Raw genomic sequence first — 16147 nt, forward strand, 5'->3', positions numbered from 1 at the left:
CAGAGCACCACCTCAACAAGGGGATTCTATAATCTCATTCATTCCATTATCACATTCTGTCTTTCCTCTGATCCCCTGCCCTTAGCAGGAAAAAAGAAATGAACAAAAGGCATCCCTCCAAGTAAGAAGGTAGACAGTAGGCTAGGTAAAGGGGTGATGGTGGTGTTTGGGGAGCGTCACATCTCTAACATGTGGAGAGATTCATTTCTGCAGATGTTCAAATCATCCTCTTCCCCAAATTTAAGGAGACCGAAGGCAAACAAGTCTTCATATAGATTAATCTCTTAAACTGTTATATGTATGCTTTTATAGTCATAATTTATATGTGTCATATTCACATATATTTTTCTTCTTGAGAAAAAAATAGAAAATTAACAAATTATTCCTCTAATGACCCTTTAGTTAAAACAAACATACACACCCCTTCCTTTGATTTCTTTATTTCGTGAAGGGTTAGGCCTGGCACAGATGGAATACTATTTAGAGTTCACAATGTATTTAAATTACATAGTGTATTTGAATTTCAGGTCTTGAATTTCACATCAGGAAGCTGAATTCAGCCAAATTTCAATATGAAAATATCTCTGATCAGGGCATAAAATTGTACTTTAACCAGTTACAACTACCTTTCTCTAAGTCTTAAAATGTATTCATTAACTGCTTTCACCTCTGCTGTCCTCATAATCTATGTATGTGCATAGCTAATATTCATTTTCTTTATGGTGATTATCTTGCTGATGAATTAGCAGAAGTGGGATTTTTTTTTTTTATTCATTTTCCTCAGTTCCTTGCATGCTCCTGGTGACATGCCATCAACCACCCAATCAAAGTGTGCTCAAGGAGTATAGTTTTCAGGCTAGCCTAAGGAAAAAAAAAGGATTAGGAAGATAAAGCCATTGATCATGTAATATGTTTTTTTTTTTTAATTTTTTTTATTTTTATTTTTTATTTATGATAGTCACAGAGAGAGAGAGAGAGAGGCAGAGACACAGGCAGAGGGAGAAACAGGCTCCATGCACCGGGAGCCCGACGTGGGATTCGATCCCGGGTCTCCAGGATCGCGCCCTGGGCCAAAGGCATGCGCGAAACCGCTGCGCCACCCAGGGATCCCGATCATGTAATATGTTAAGAGTCATATATATAGATATTTGTGGAATATCTGTCCTACTTATTTCTTCTGAAGATTCATTGGCTCCAGATATGCATTGGGAAATTAGAAATCAAGGGAGAGGTAGATAGAGGGCAGAAGCCTACATTGCAAAAGCTGTGTTATTTCAGGGGCCATGAGTTGGATCATAAGCAATGACTTTATTTTGTGTGTCTCCAGGCTCACAGAAGCATAGAATGGGACTCTCAGAGGCAGGAGAATGCAGGTGAGGGGTGGGCTGAGGTCGTGGGGAAGGGATTTGTGTCTGAGGCTGCTGCCAACTAGCCACTATGTTGAGCACTTTTACATGCCCTCTTGTGCAACCCTCCTAACTGCCTCCCTGGAGGCATAATTGTTTCCATTTTATAGAATTAAAAATGGAGCCTCAAAGAAGTTGACTAACTTGCCTAACATAGCAGATAAGTGGGGACCCAGAATTGGAATCCAGACCTGTCTGCCTCTAATGAGGTAGTTCTTTCTCCTGTAATATGAGGGGACATTAGTGGAGGCTCAGTATGTATTGTTTTGATAAATTATATAATGAGTTGGATGAAGACAGCAATTATTTTATAATACCTCTGAATAACAGATACTATTCTGATTGGGTCTTTTCTGCATGAAAATAACTAGGCTTAGAGTAGGAAACCAAAAAGATTTTAGCTGATTTGGTCATTCATATATTCACATGTATTGAACTATCTGAATAAATACAAATAATCCCTGGTCTCTAGAAGATCAAATTTTATTGAGAGAGAGAAGCATGTTATCAAATAATGCTACATTAATGGTCTCTCAAAGGACTACTAGAACAATAATTCTGTCTGATGGAATAGAAACAAACTGCACAAATCCAAATTTAAATGTCACACATCCAACAAGAATCATCAAGTCTTCCTCCAAACTGTCTCTGAAATCCCTACTTCCTCTCACTCTCCATGTATGGCCTCTGTTTACAGAGTTTGTACTTTCTCTCCTAGCTGGTCACTGTACATCCATTCTCTGCTACTTCTACTCATCTCCCACGTTGCCTCCAGTGGGATCTTTCTAAAACCCATCTTGCCATGATGGTTCTGCTCAAAGCTCCTCAGTGACACCTAGTTGCCATAAAGGTGAAGTCACTCCCAGTCTAACCCTTTCATGGGTCTTCCATATTGTAAGGATGGCATACCGTAAGCCTCAGGCCTCCCACCTATACAGGCAGACTCTTTGCCTCCTGTATCCCCTGGCTGCCCGTCAGGACTCAACTCCAGTGTTACAGGCCTTCCTCCACACACCATATTCCTCTATTGTAGCCTTTGTAATTATTTGTTCATACGCTTCCCCATCCCCATAGATGTGAGCCACTTAAGGGCTGAAACTGTCTTATTTATCTTTTGATTTCCCATTTTATGTTAGTGGAGCTATGGTGACATAAAGTAGACACCCATGCAGGCCAAATTAAAACTGAAAACACATTTATGCTGGGTCTTAAAGGCTGAACTTGATGGCTAAGCAAGGCAGAAAGACAGTTTCAGGCAGAAGAAAGAGCATAAGCACAGGCACAGAGGTGTGGCTGTAGCATCAGGGGAGTAGGTGGTAGGTGGCGGTGGGGAGGAACAGTAGGGTCTGGAGATGAGACTGGAAAGGCCAGCTTTACCCAGCAGGCTATGGGATGCCATTTTCAGCACTTACTTATGGGCTCTGTGATTTAGGGCAACAATGCTGTTCAACTGCCTGAAAAGTGAGGACAACAATGTGTACTGCAATTTGGGGAGTGTTCACCACTGTAGCCAGATTAGCTCTTTGCAACCAGAATGTGCTCCAATTGGTCAGTGCCTGACTCTGTTGATTATGAAATATCTTAAATATAGTAACACTGACCTCCCAGAGTTGGTGGAATGATTAAACCAGAAAGCATTAAGAGCTAGAGTCTTCTGCAGTTACTAGCCAGGTTATCGTGTCTTCCTTTGGCCCAATTAGTTAGAAGCATTACCTGGTGACTTCTTTGCCCAGTGTGTATCTTGGTGCTGCAACTTGACTTTTTGTTTCCTTATTTATTTATTTTAGAAACAGACATATTTTAACAGCTGTGCATTTCCTGTCCCTTTGTGTTCTAGTCGCAGTGCATTTCCTCACTCTTTGTGGTACAAGGTTTCAGATGTCTGTTCACAGTGTCCTGTGTGTTAGAAAAAATTTATGGTAGCACCATTGGCCTCTGTCTCACCATCCCAACCAACTCAAACATTTTATTTAGTGACTTTTTCCATGTGGTGGGAAATGAATCTTGAGTGTTAGAGTCTAGATCTGCCAGGAAATTCGTTCTGGTATGTTTGCCCACATCCATTGGCATTTTTCAAAGGAACCCCAGGTGTCTACATTAACACCAGCAGGACCACTTCGGGCCTCCATTGGCATTTATCAGCTGCTTTGTTCTCAGACTAAGTATGGAAGTTAAAGATGTAAGAGGCAAGATTGTAGAGCCAGCATATCTAAGACTACAGCCTCCCTTATCCCCAGACTCACTCCTGACACATCCTGGGTGTATTAGTCAGAATATGTCATTACAGGGTGCCATTCCCCTTTGATTATCAAGTTCAAACAAAAAGAGAGATTCTTTCTTTGCCTCCACTGGGCAATGTTTCCTACTTAAAATATAATTTAATTCATCTATTATTTAATGTGTTTGAATTTAGGGTCTGGCAGGTCAGAGTTGAAGAAGGAAGCCTGCTGCTACTGCAGCTTCTCCTCCCAAGGTGGTGTTTGATTTAGCAGTGTAAACAAATGACTGCATTCTCAAGAGGTCTCAAGAGCACAGCTGCCTGCCCTGGAGAGAGCTCGAACCTCTTCCGCTAGGGTGAACTCTGCTTCCTGGGGGGAGTATCAGCAAAACAACCAACGAGGAAATGTAGGACTTGTGTGGACTTCAAATAGTAGTAGCCCTGTCACCAGGGTTCGGCTATAGCAGTTGGGAAATGAAGGGAACAAGGAACTCCCTTCTCTTGCCTTTCTGTCCTTTGCTGTCACAAGGCACTTTAATGGTACTCTTTCAGATTCTAAACTCTGGCGCAAAACTTGCCCAGAATTTGCCTCTTAGACCTTAAGACACTGTCTTTTTATTCACTGAAGATGCCCTTTGAATGTTTTCCATTACCAGTGCTATCTTTATGTTGAACCCTTTAAACTAGCCAATTCTTATGTACCTACATTATTCTTCCGTAATATCCATGGCCATATATATGACCATCTAGTTTCTCTCTCTGTAGAACCAAACAGCCTTTATAGATAGACTCCATGGCATCAGCCTTGTTAGAACCTACTGTGTTTTCATTTGTGAGCTAATCAGAGCAGACTAAATATGTCAAAATCCATGACCCTGGCTATGGGTTTAGTCATTCATCTTTGCCTCCCAAACACACTCATACACATACTCATATAAAAAATATTGTATTTATTTTTGTATGTATTTATTATTGCACTGTTAGCCAAGATTTTAACTTCAGGGACCAGAACAAGTAGCAACAGAGAATGAGGCTACTTTCTCTGAGGCAAGTGACCTCCCCAGGAGAATGTAAGGGTACATCGTGAGCCATACCTCAGAAGATGACCCAGGAACTTCTGCATTATGTCCAAAGCAGCTTCCATAATTGCTGTGCCTTTACTTAAGGGAAATTTGGTGAAGATGGCATTCTGGATGATCTTCATAAGCCCTCTTCATAAGTAGAATTGTCTGACTTTCACTTAATGGCCAAAGAGGAGCTAGTGAACACCAGTGGTTTAGAACTCATCCCCATCCCTACCCCTGTTGTCCGGGTGGGACATGGGACTTTGGCTTCAGTCTGTAGCATTGTTCTAACCAGATGAGATGCTGTAGATCAGCTTGGAATGTGTTGTGTTCCAAATCATATTATTTAAAGAAAATAACTGCCTTCCTCCCCAGACAAACAGCTGTCACAAATGAAAAGTAACCTGGCAGGGGCTTAAAAGCCATTAGCCTGTGTTGACTTTTAAGATAGTTTGCAAAAACAGTAATAAAAATGGTATTTATCAAGTTCTCATTATTTGTGAGATAGTTTAGTATCCTCCAGAGGAAGGTTGCCTTGTCATGCCTCCTCAGTGAGCCTGGAATAATCACTGTAACTGGCCTCATAAAGTGGTGGTGCAGGCTCAGGGGTTCATATGAGCAGAGCCCTTGGGCCAGTTTGGGTGCATAGCGAGCCTTTGGTAAGCACTAGCTTTTATTCTTACCAGGAGGCATTAACTCACCCTTCCCAAACACTGTCATGTGATCCTTAAAACACACCTATGAGGTAGGGTGTATCTCAGTTTTGCAAATAGAGAAACAGACCATACAGTTAGAAGACAGCAGAGTGGGGTTGGCATTCAGGGCTGTCTGTCTCTTAAACACTACACCATACCACTTTCCAAGGTGGGGAAAATAACCCGACTTTGAAAATGGATCAGATGTTTCAGGATAGAAATGAGAGTTTGAGAACCTTTTACGTTTTGTTTTTCCACAGAGTATCAGGGTGCCAATCTAGGGGGACACAACAGGAAACGTGACTGTGAATCAGCTGCCTGATAAAACAGCCAGGATGGAGCCCACGTCATTGTGGGATTCAACAAAGTCATTGAAAACACCAGCCGCTTATTGCAGTATGGATATCCCTTTAAGACATGAAAGGAAAGTTCAAAGAGAATGAGTTAGATGGCTCAGAAAGCCACATTATTAAAATATATTTGTTTTATTAGCTTTTTTGCTTTAGTGAGAATTATACTCTCATTAACATTATCTCCAAAACTCACTTGTTACTAATTACTCCTAGTTTATCCTCTGAATCCAGGGTGCACAGGATTATGTTCAACATATGGTAGTAAAGCTGTATTTCTTACAGCAATCAAGATTTCTAAATTTAAATGAATTCAATTCAACAGACATTTATTGAGTCCTTTTCTTGAGGAAATATTCTTCCAGAGACCACAATGAGCGAGAATGGCGCCTGACCTCCAGGAACTTTGTAGAGCTGTGGTGATGAGCACAGTAACCAGTGGCCACATGTGGCTATTTAAATTCTGATTAGAAAAATTTAGTGCTTCAGATGCCTTAGACACATTTCAAGTGCCCAATAGCTTTTTTTGGTTACTAGCCACCGTACTGGATAGGAAGATACGGAACATTTCCTCCACGTAGAAGGTTCTGCTGGGCCATGCAGCTCTACTGGGCAGGGGCAGGTGGTCTTCCTGTTGAAGAATTCTATCACCGTGACCTCGTGGTTGGAATGAGACTTACTCTTACAGTAACGTGGAAACAGCACCACCCTTCAACTTGATCTCTGAAGACATGGATGCAGATTCTGCTCCTGATCCGTATTGACCTCAGGCAAGGCCCTTGGTCCCTCGCATGCTTGTTTCCTCCCTAATAAAGCAGGGACCCTTGTCCAGGGCCCTGTGATGTCGAGTAAATTGGTAGAACACGCTGTGTGTGGGTTGTAATGTCCTACAGCTGAAAGAAACCACAAAGAAAAACTTCCATCTCTCCAAATAATTTTTTCGTTTTGGAAATTTAATTTTAAATTCACTTGAATCATCCATACTAGAATTCTGTATATGCAGACCTAAACTTGCTAAACTGATGTATTTATTTATTTTCATTTTTTTAAGATTTTATCTTTGAGTAATCTCCACACCCAGCATGGAGGTTGAACTCACAACCGCAAGATCAAGAGTCTCATGTTTCACTGACCGAGCCAGTCAAGCGCCCCCAAACTGATTTTTTTTAATGAGATTCTTTTACTACTCATTTTTGTAGAACAAGGTCTCCCCAGAGGAAACTTAAATGTGCTTCTTTTTCTTTCTTTGTTTTTTTAATGTACTCTAGCAGTTTAGTTTTGATCTTCCTTGCCCAAGGAGGTTGCCAATTCTCTGTCCCCATAGTGTGCTGTTAAGTACTGACATGCTGGGAGCTGGGCCTTTGGTCTTTGACTATGGTGAAAGTCTATATTCCACACCAAAACAAAAAAAAAAACCAACAAGCAAACAAGAATGCCCCCAAAACATAAAGTAGCAAACCTTATGTTATTTCCAGAAAAAATAACCATGTATTAAGGACTTTCGGTGTCATGAGGTACTTAAGTCCTTTATCTCATTAAAGGACTAACCAGCAATAGGCTGGGTGATGCCTGTTTGTAAAAGATTAGCTAAGTAAAGAAAATTTCCTATTTTTCTTTATGATGTGTAACCACACTTACTGGTATTTTTTAAAGAAATTCCACTTCCATTTGAGGTAATTATCTTTTTAATATGGTGTCACTTAAGCCTTGGCCCTCTGTATTTTCTTATTACCTGTGTTCCTCTTCCCATATCAGCTGGAAAGCGAACGGTATCTTGGGTTTTCTTTCTTTTTATCTAGAAGACAGAGAACACTACACGGGACCTGCTCCCAGGATGTGGAGCTTGAGGTGGGACATTTTAGTTCAGAAGCCCCAAGGAGAGTGGGTTTGCAGTATTTTGTTGTTCAGATTCAGTTCCTCAGTACAGTGAGGCTGGTGGTTCACCTTCTGGGATTGCCTGAGGGGGACTTAGATTGAGGGGTTGGGTAAAGGAATTGGGCTTGCCCGCTTCTTACCCGGTCAGCAGGAGCTCGGGTCACTGACCAGCTCTTTATGACCTGTCCACCTTCCTCACTTCTCTACTTCTCCTGGTATTAGTTGTGGGATCAAATGAACTAGAGTTTGACCCCTATTCCACCACTTTGGGGAAGTGACTCAGCCTCTTGGCGCCTGAGTTCCCTGGGCTGCAAAGGGAGGATAAATAAGAATTGTGCTCTCCTACTTTACAGGACAGTTGGGAGCATGTGGAGGGCAGTGAATCAGGCCGTGCCCATGGCTCCTGAGATGGGGGAGAAGTCTGGGCCTCTGAAAGGTGGGGAGGGAATCCAGGGCCAGCCACTTGCTAGCTGTGTGACCTCTAGCAGGTCTTCTGGAGTTCAGTTTCCTCTTCAGTAAACTGAGGATTCCAGGTAACTCACAGGCTCTGTGTGAGTTCATGTGTTCCTTTAAGCCTGTGTCACAACAGTCTTCTAACCAAGCTTCCTGCTTCCCCCCTTGCCCCACCAGTAATTGTTCAGAAACACAATTGGATCCCACATGTCCTACCCTTGCTTAAAACCCTCCACTGGTTTCTTAGGGCCTTTTAGAATTTGCCTGGAGGGCTCCCGGTTTTAGCATGGAAATCCTCCTGTCCTAGAAAGCTCCTCATTGGTTGGTCACACTGCAAGTCCTGCAGGGCAACTGATGTGGCCCTCACCCACCTTCCTACTGCTCACCCTCCCACTGGTTCCTTCTACTTCTCTGCACTTTGGAAAGACCTAAGGAGCACTCAACACAATGCTGATGCCTTGGCCCTGCCTTTTGAGAGTCTGATTTCATTGTTTGGAGTGAGCCCTGAGAGTAGGTGTCTTTTTAAAGCTCCCCAGTGGTTGTAAGCACAGCCAAGGATGAGAACCATTGCTCTATTCTTACAGGTCTCCGGACACCCTATGTGTTCTCTGTGCTGGAGCTGACCTTCCCCCCACTTTCTTCCTCTGGCTCATTCCTTCTCATCCTCCTCCTACTCAGAACTAACTCCCTTCCTTCAGGCAGCCTTCCTGTTCCCCTCCAGGTAGACTTAGCCATGATGGGTTCCCAGACTACTCTGGACTTGCTTTCATCAGAGCCCAGTCATTTTGTATCGTGATTGTTGATTTACTCCACACCTTTCCCTCATTAGGTCTAGAGTTTCTCTCAGGAAGAGATTTTTATCTTTCCTCCTTGTACCCCTGGAGCCAAGCAGGCTCTGGCACATTACAGGCTCTCAGTAAGTATTGAGTGAACAAATTAATCAAGACAAGGCTATCTGACCTCTTGTGAGTTACATTCTAAGAAAGAAACGTTGACACAATAACTCTAGTGTATTATAGGAACAAGAGGTTAAGGAAAAAAACAGATCCCAGGATAGTCTAAGAGTTTAACAAACCTCTACATTTATTGGACAACCTGCAATGTTCAAATTTATTTATTTATTTATTTATTTATTTATTTATTTATTTATTTATTTATTTCAATGTTAAAATTTAAAAGAAATTCTTAGCTTTGCTTTTCTGTAGGGCCTTTGGAAGGTGGGGAGGGATGATTTTTTTTTTTCCCTCTTCCAGTGGGAAGAAAGAAGATCTATTAGGAAACTCCTCCCCCACCTGCATTACCTGTCAGAATCATAACTGGAAATTATTTCTTGGACTAAATGGTTTTGGCTCTCTGTTGTTTGTGTTCTCCCTCCCTGTTCTTCCCTCAGCTGGCCACCATTGTGTGTTTGCAGAGAGGCAGGAAGGTTCACTGCTACGACTGCTTCTCTCTCTCTTTTTAAAACTCTTTTATCAGCTTGCTTTCTGATCTTCAAAGCAGCCTGTATCCAGTGTGACCCCACTCCCTTGCCTCCCCATGCTGGGGAGTGAGAGCTCTGAATATTTTTGTCATTTTGAAAACTTGCATATTTGGACAGCCTTGGACAGCCGGGTGGTATGGCCCTCATTAAATCTGCAGGGATGAGAGCAAGTAAGCATTTGTAAGGCCCCTTTACCCCCAAATCTAGACACAGTGGAAATTTGACCCCAGACCCCACAGTTAAGCAAATAGTAAGTTTATAGATCTCCTTGCATTTGACCCATCCCCTAGGGCAGCAGCCCTATCCTCTGCCTTTTTTTTTTCCTTTTTTCTTTTTTTTGCAATTGAGTCTTTGCTGTTGGTGTTCTTCAGATGCTCTCAACCTTTGTGATTATCTGCAGTGCTTGATCCTGGATAAGTTTGAAAGCTATGATGATGAAATTCAGCTCACTCAACGAGCCCTGTCTCTGCTGGAGGAAAACAGGTTCTGGGCTGGTGTAGTGTTCCCTGACATGTATCCCTGGACCAGTGCCCTACCAACCCACGTGAAGTACAAGATCCGGATGGACATAGATGTGGTGGAGAAGACCAATAAGATCAAAGACAGGTGATGTTTCAGGCAATCTTGAAGTCCCTGTGCATCCCCAGGAATGCATGAGGCAAGGAACAGAGGCCCATCACCTAGGGACAGTAGGGTTACTTGGAAAGGCACAGAAACACTTTGGTATCAGAGAACTAAGCTAACTAAACAGTTGGCTCTGTTAGCTGTGTGGAACCAGAAGAGCTCAGTGACCCTGTCATCACTCCCACAATTTAGCACTGTCCCTGGCTGGCATTTGGGCAGTTTAGAGATGGAGACCTCTAGGTATTGAATTATCTTCATATAGAGGTTCTACAAATGAGGTTTCTCCAAAACCACTGAAAAATTACATTTGGTACAGAGTCAGAGATAGAGACTGGCCTCAGCTTAAAAATCAGTGAAATTTAATTAAGGGGAGATAAGATATTTTATAATGCTCCCAAGGTAGAATACTTGAATTAAAGCAATTACAAGTCACTATGGCTAATATCGGTAACTGAGATTTGAACTACAAACTAGAAAATAGAATCAGTTTGGAACATTTTAGGGGTGAGGTTTAAAGAGAGTGAGTTCTGAGTCCCCTTGTGCTTGTGAAGTGCCACTAAACTGTCCATTCCCATTCCCATCCATTGTCCCTCCCTCCGGTTTCTTTGTAGGTACTGGGATTCTGGTCCCAGAGCTGATCCTGTGGAAGACTTCCGATACATCTGGGGAGGGTTTGCCTATCTACAGGACATGATTGAACAGGGGATCACAAGGAGTCAGGCCCAGGTTGCGGTTCCAGTTGGAATCTATCTCCAGCAGATGCCTTACCCCTGCTTCGTGGATGACTCGTGAGTCAGAGGCTTCCAGTCTCCCTCCCAGACATATTAATCAGGTTGATGGGGTGAGAGGGAGTAATCCCCAGGCTTCAGTCTCTTTGGAGAGAAACCCCAGGAGTGAGACCAGCTTGAAGAGCATGGAGCTCTGAATGAGGAGCCAGCCTCTCCCAGACTCCAGGCAGGGCCCGACGGGCAAGTGAAGTGGCAGGGAGAAAAGAGTTGGTGTTGTGGGTAGAAAAGGGAAGGTGAAAATAAAAGCAAGGGAAGTGAGGTTGGGAAAGGGGACAAAGGCTTTTTAAGTTTCCACTACGTAGTATGTTTGGTATGTGGAAGAGTTCTGGTCAGAGTGTTTGCCCAATGATTGCCAAATCAGCAAATTAGGACTCTGCATTGCAAGTAGGTCTGGTTCCTAGGAGCCTCAGAATAATGCAGCTCCTTCCCTAATTAACATTCCCATGGTGCATGCTTAATGAGAAGGTAGAGGAATGTGTTGGATGAGCTGGAACCCTCCCTTCCTGCCCACCCCCAGGCTTGTGCATCTGTTGGCCAATAGCAAGCTAAGCAAGTAGCCTATTGTTTTCTGAACGCAAATTTGGGGGGTGATAGAGAGAGGGACAGAGAGGAAGAGAGAACAGAGTGGGCTCATTTACCATGGTGGATGTGGGCAGGAACACTCCCAGGACAGCAGCAGAGACCCAGACTGGCTTAGGATTCAGCTTCTAGAAAAAAACACATTGTGTCAGTGGGGTCCAGGAAGGAGAGAAACACTCACAGCCTGAAGAAAAGAAAAGTCAAATTGCCACCTGACAAATAGTAAGATAAAGTCCAATATGGGCACAGGAAACCCTCTCTCAACACATTAGTCCAATAGGATCTCCTTCCTCAGCTCTACAGGGACTAAAGAGGTAACAGTGGCTATTCTGCAGTCGGTTTTGTTTTAGACAATAGATGTCAATGGGACATAGAGTCAAGGGCAAAAACCCAGTTCCACATTTGGCAGGGTAGTGGGGTACACAATAAGGAGTCTGTGACGAGTCTGGCCATTTAGAGTGGGAGAGCTCTCTGGTGGCAGATCCCAGAGTGCAGGCTTTAGGAATTTCTAGTTCTTTCTTTAGGACCATCTTGAGAACCCTACCACATTGGAATTGGCCCTTCCTGTGACAACCAGCAGTTTTCACTACATCATAATCCCAAGGGCTTTACTAGCACATCAAGCACAGGGAAAATATGTGTAGTTTGCAATAAAGTAATTCCAGAATATCAAATCTATCTTGCTTGCTAGAATGAATATCCATGGAATTACTCTACTGGTACATGGCAGGTAGAGTAGTTGCTACTGGATCACTGATTGATCGTTGGGTCAATTGCCTTCTGAAAGTGCCACATTGAATAATTATTCTGTACCTCTTCCTGCATAACTGCAGTTTGATCCCCTGGGACAGATAGTGCTAAGGTGGCTGACACCCTTGGGGAGCCCAGCTATTGGTCTTACCACCAATATCAGTTGCTTTTATTGGTAGTTCACCTTCTTGGACTTCACTGTCAGTTAGCATGTATCTATTCCAGTCACAACCACATCATCAAGTTTGTAGTTCTTTCCCATGAGATCTTACAAAAAGGTCCACACTGTATAGCATACATAGTACAATTTTATTTTACACATATAACTTGTAGAACATTCATCTGAGCTAACCAAAAAGCTACCATCTTGCTCTAAGGAAAATGTAATCCTTCAGGGAAAGGTGTAATGTATTAAAAGATTCAAGCCTGTTAATGCCCAGGGGGGATTTTTCTGCCTTCCCCTCCATCTGGGCTTTGTTCTCAACACATCCAATCAACAAACATTTACTCTACCTCCACCAGATACAGGGCATTCTACTTTTCTGCTTCTCTCCTCTTGCTTCAGTTTTATGATCATCCTGAACCGCTGTTTCCCTATCTTCATGGTGCTGGCCTGGATCTACTCTGTCTCCATGACTGTAAAGAGCATCGTCTTGGAGAAGGAGTTGAGACTGAAGGAAACCTTGAAAAATCAGGGTGTCTCCAATGCAGTGATTTGGTGTACCTGGTTCCTGGACAGCTTTTCTATCATGTCAATGAGCATCTTCCTTCTGACCATATTTATCATGGTAAGCCAGATGGAGAAATCCCAGAAAATCTTGAATAGTTTTGTACCTCCCAGCTCTCCTCCTACTAATGAACTCATGCCTGCAGTCATCTGGTCACCAAGGATAGCCTGATATGTAACTACCCAGCCATTTCAGCTGCCCAGTCATTTCAGCCAAGATGGAAAAGACTAGTGTCTCCCCAAGGAGCCCCAGTATCATAGTGTGTCCCCCATTCCCACTTCCTGCCCAGTGACCCACAGTCTACATAGATTATCTAGCCCCATTCCATGGACTATATGGAGAAGCTACTGTTAGGAGAGCCCAACACAGAATGACTATATGTGCAAAGGGTTCTCTCTTTCAGACACGGAAGAAATGAGTACAAAGAGTGTTTTCCTGGGATTACTGTCTCAACCAGAAGCTGGGGTTAGAATGTGAGGAGCCTTTGCATTGTATTAGGAGAGCAGACCTAGACTGTTTATTAATTACCATCAGGGTCACACCATTCATGGCTTGACTGTAGGATATTCTACAGCCCAAAAAGTCTCCAAGACATTTTGAAGGATGGGACTTAGAGTCTGTCCTTTCTCAGCAATAGAGTTTTTACAGCTGCCAGCAACATGCATAGGTCCATCCTCTGCAAACTTGCAGCTCCCTCACAAGCTAGACTTGGAAATAAAACATTATTTCATAATACATTCTTTTCCTCCATTTTTAGTTCCTCCACAGATTCTCTTTTGTACTTGTTAGATGATAAGTTTCAGGGATCCCTGGGTGGCGCAGCGGTTTGGCGCCTGCCTTTGGCCCAGGGCGCGATCCTGGAGACCCGGGATCGAATCCCGCGTCGGGCTCCCGGTGCATGGAGCCTGCTTCTCCCTCTGCCTGTGTCTCTGCCTCTCTCTCTCTCTCTCTCTGTGACTATCCTAAATAAAAAAAAAAAAAAAAATAGATGATAAGTTTCATAAATTTGGGTAGTTTTTTATATTTATCTGGCAGGATTTCATATAAACTTCAGACTTTAGACCTTGCAGGCTCCTGCTATGATGCTATCAAGCTTGTTTTATCTTTCTACCGGTCATATTAAGTGCCCCTCTATACTAAGCAATGTGTGTGCTGAACCATAAACTCTGGCTAAGTGTGTCCTGTCCCATGCTGGACCATACTGATGTCAACCTGATCCAAGAATGTTCCATCACATATTCTGTCCACCCAGCAAATACTCAGTTAAACCAAATCCTACCCTTTCTTTTTGCAGTAAAATGTATGATTCTGAAGGGTTTTGTTTTCAACCTTAGTCAAATCCTGTGCTACAGCCCTATCAAAACCAGTGCTGATGTAGAGGTCATCCTGTTCAAGGGACCTAGCTCTAAATTTGTGGCTTTAAATTTGCAGGATCCGGGCAGCCCAGGTGGCTCAGCAGTTTGGCACCGCCTTTGGCCCAGAGCCTGATCCTGGAGACCTGGGATCGAGTCCCGCATCAGGCTCCCTGCATGGAGCCTGCCTATCCCTCTGCCTGTGTCTCTGCCTCTCTCTCTCATGAATAAATAAATAAAATCTGGGCAGCCCGGGTGGCTCAGTGGTTTAGCGCTGCCTTCAGCCCAGGGCCTGATCCTGGAGACGCGGGATCGAGTCCCATGTCAGGTTCCCTGCATGGAGCCTGCTTCTCCCTCTGGCTGTGTCTCTGCCTCTCTCTCTCTTTCTCTGTCTCTCATGAATAAATAAATAAAATATTTTAAAAATATATATATATAAATAAAATCTAAAAATTAATTAATTAATTAATTAATTAATTAATTTGCAGGAAACTTGAGCTCAACAAAGATGATCCTTTTCTTCTAGTGGTCCCTTGTTCCTTCTCAACCTTCAGTCTGCCCCTTTTCCCATTTCCAAGACGTTTTATGTCCTCTGAATTAAAGGAGTCAAAATGCACAAGTGACTTGTCATATATGTCTGACATATATGATATCTTGCAATGTCTGGTAAGTGACATTGAGATCTACCTTCCTAAGAATGGGCATTAAGACTTCAAAGCTTTTAGGACGTGAGATAAAGAAATGTTCACTAAGAGTTTCTTGCACAAAGGGGTTTCTCCTTGTGGGAACCAGATCATTGTTCCAATGATGACGGAAACAGAATTTTGCACACCAAAATAAGATTCCTTAGAATGACACTCCCATCTTTGCCTTGTCCTTCCTTCCCACCTCAACTATGCAGGAAAGAAGCTGGAAGCTGGGACAATGGGAAGGTTCCAGTTATTCAAACTATTAGGAACAGAAAAGAAAAGTGGTCATTAGAGGAAGCCAAGGTCTGTGAGGCTCTTGGGTCAGCCCAGTGACTTTCATCTCTGCTTGAGTCGATGAAAGATTGTATGGGCCTAGAAGCTTGTCAGACTTTGCTTTGAGCTGGGAAAAGAAATTTATTTATCTTAAAGTTCTTTTAGCCATAACCATATGTTCAGCCATGGAGTTGATTTTACTGAGCTGTGTGATTAAGGAAAAGGAGTGAGCCTTCCATAGTGATGTGGAGAGCTCTTTGACACATAGGAGCTCCGAATCCCAATTTTGATTTTCATTTAGAGTTCCTTGGAGTTTGGTTGTAATTAAACCTAGCCCTCTTCCACCTTCCTTTGCCATTTGTTTTATCCTATTTTTCAATCTGTTCTGTTGGTGCCTGGCAAGCACAAGAGTGTGAATGAGGGAGAAATGGTAGCAATAGCAGACAAGTGGCACATTCATTCCTCTCAGTTCTTGCACACCCATGATAGATATCACTCATTTCTCTCATTTCTATTAAGAAACCAGTCCTTCAGGGCACCACGAACAATTGATCAGAACCCATTCAAGAGATGAACCTATTTGTACCTTTATGTTCTTAAGAGAAGAGCAAGATGCTCTATATGTATTTGGAGTTCTGTGCAAAGGATGAAATTCCTCATAGGAGGTCTGTAGTAAAGGAGAAGCAAGAAGGCCTAATAAATTTGAACATCTCAGTTTATCCTATAATGGAAGTGGGCAGCAGCTCACTTAATAAAAATTGCTAATTTGGGCCTATTTTCTACATAGCCAAACTGATTGATCCACTTTGGCTGTGTAGAAATA

General features: G+C 42.9%; 1 protein-coding gene and 2 long non-coding RNA genes across 4 annotated transcripts in view; 2 read left to right on the plus strand and 1 right to left on the minus strand.

Annotated features, from left to right (window-relative positions):
* LOC112640851 (uncharacterized) lies at positions 1-5876 on the plus strand. 2 transcript variants are annotated; one of them, XR_007411482.1, is made up of 3 exons: positions 48-121; positions 1328-1373; positions 5644-5876. It is a non-coding gene; the product is annotated as an uncharacterized LOC112640851 (long non-coding RNA). The 2 variants fall into 2 exon arrangements; XR_003124300.2 differs by lacking the exon at positions 1328-1373 and having other exon boundaries at positions 1-121.
* Positions 1-16147, plus strand: part of ABCA4 (ATP binding cassette subfamily A member 4) — a 128119-nt gene that overhangs the window by 45144 nt on the left and 66828 nt on the right. The window contains 3 exon segments of the mRNA XM_049111658.1: positions 9942-10147; positions 10777-10953; positions 12848-13070. Coding sequence (XP_048967615.1) covers positions 9942-10147; positions 10777-10953; positions 12848-13070 — 606 coding nt within the window.
* LOC118355056 (uncharacterized) overlaps positions 5476-16147 on the minus strand; it is a 22834-nt gene continuing 12162 nt past the window's right edge. The window contains exons 2-3 of the long non-coding RNA XR_004816706.2: positions 11592-11660; positions 5476-6626 (exon numbers count right to left, since the gene is read on the minus strand). This is a non-coding gene — a long non-coding RNA (uncharacterized LOC118355056). The remainder of the gene's footprint in view (positions 6627-11591; positions 11661-16147) is intronic.

This window comes from Canis lupus, chromosome 6 (genome assembly GCF_003254725.2).
Source record: "Canis lupus dingo isolate Sandy chromosome 6, ASM325472v2, whole genome shotgun sequence".
Lineage (NCBI taxonomy): Eukaryota > Metazoa > Chordata > Mammalia > Carnivora > Canidae > Canis > Canis lupus.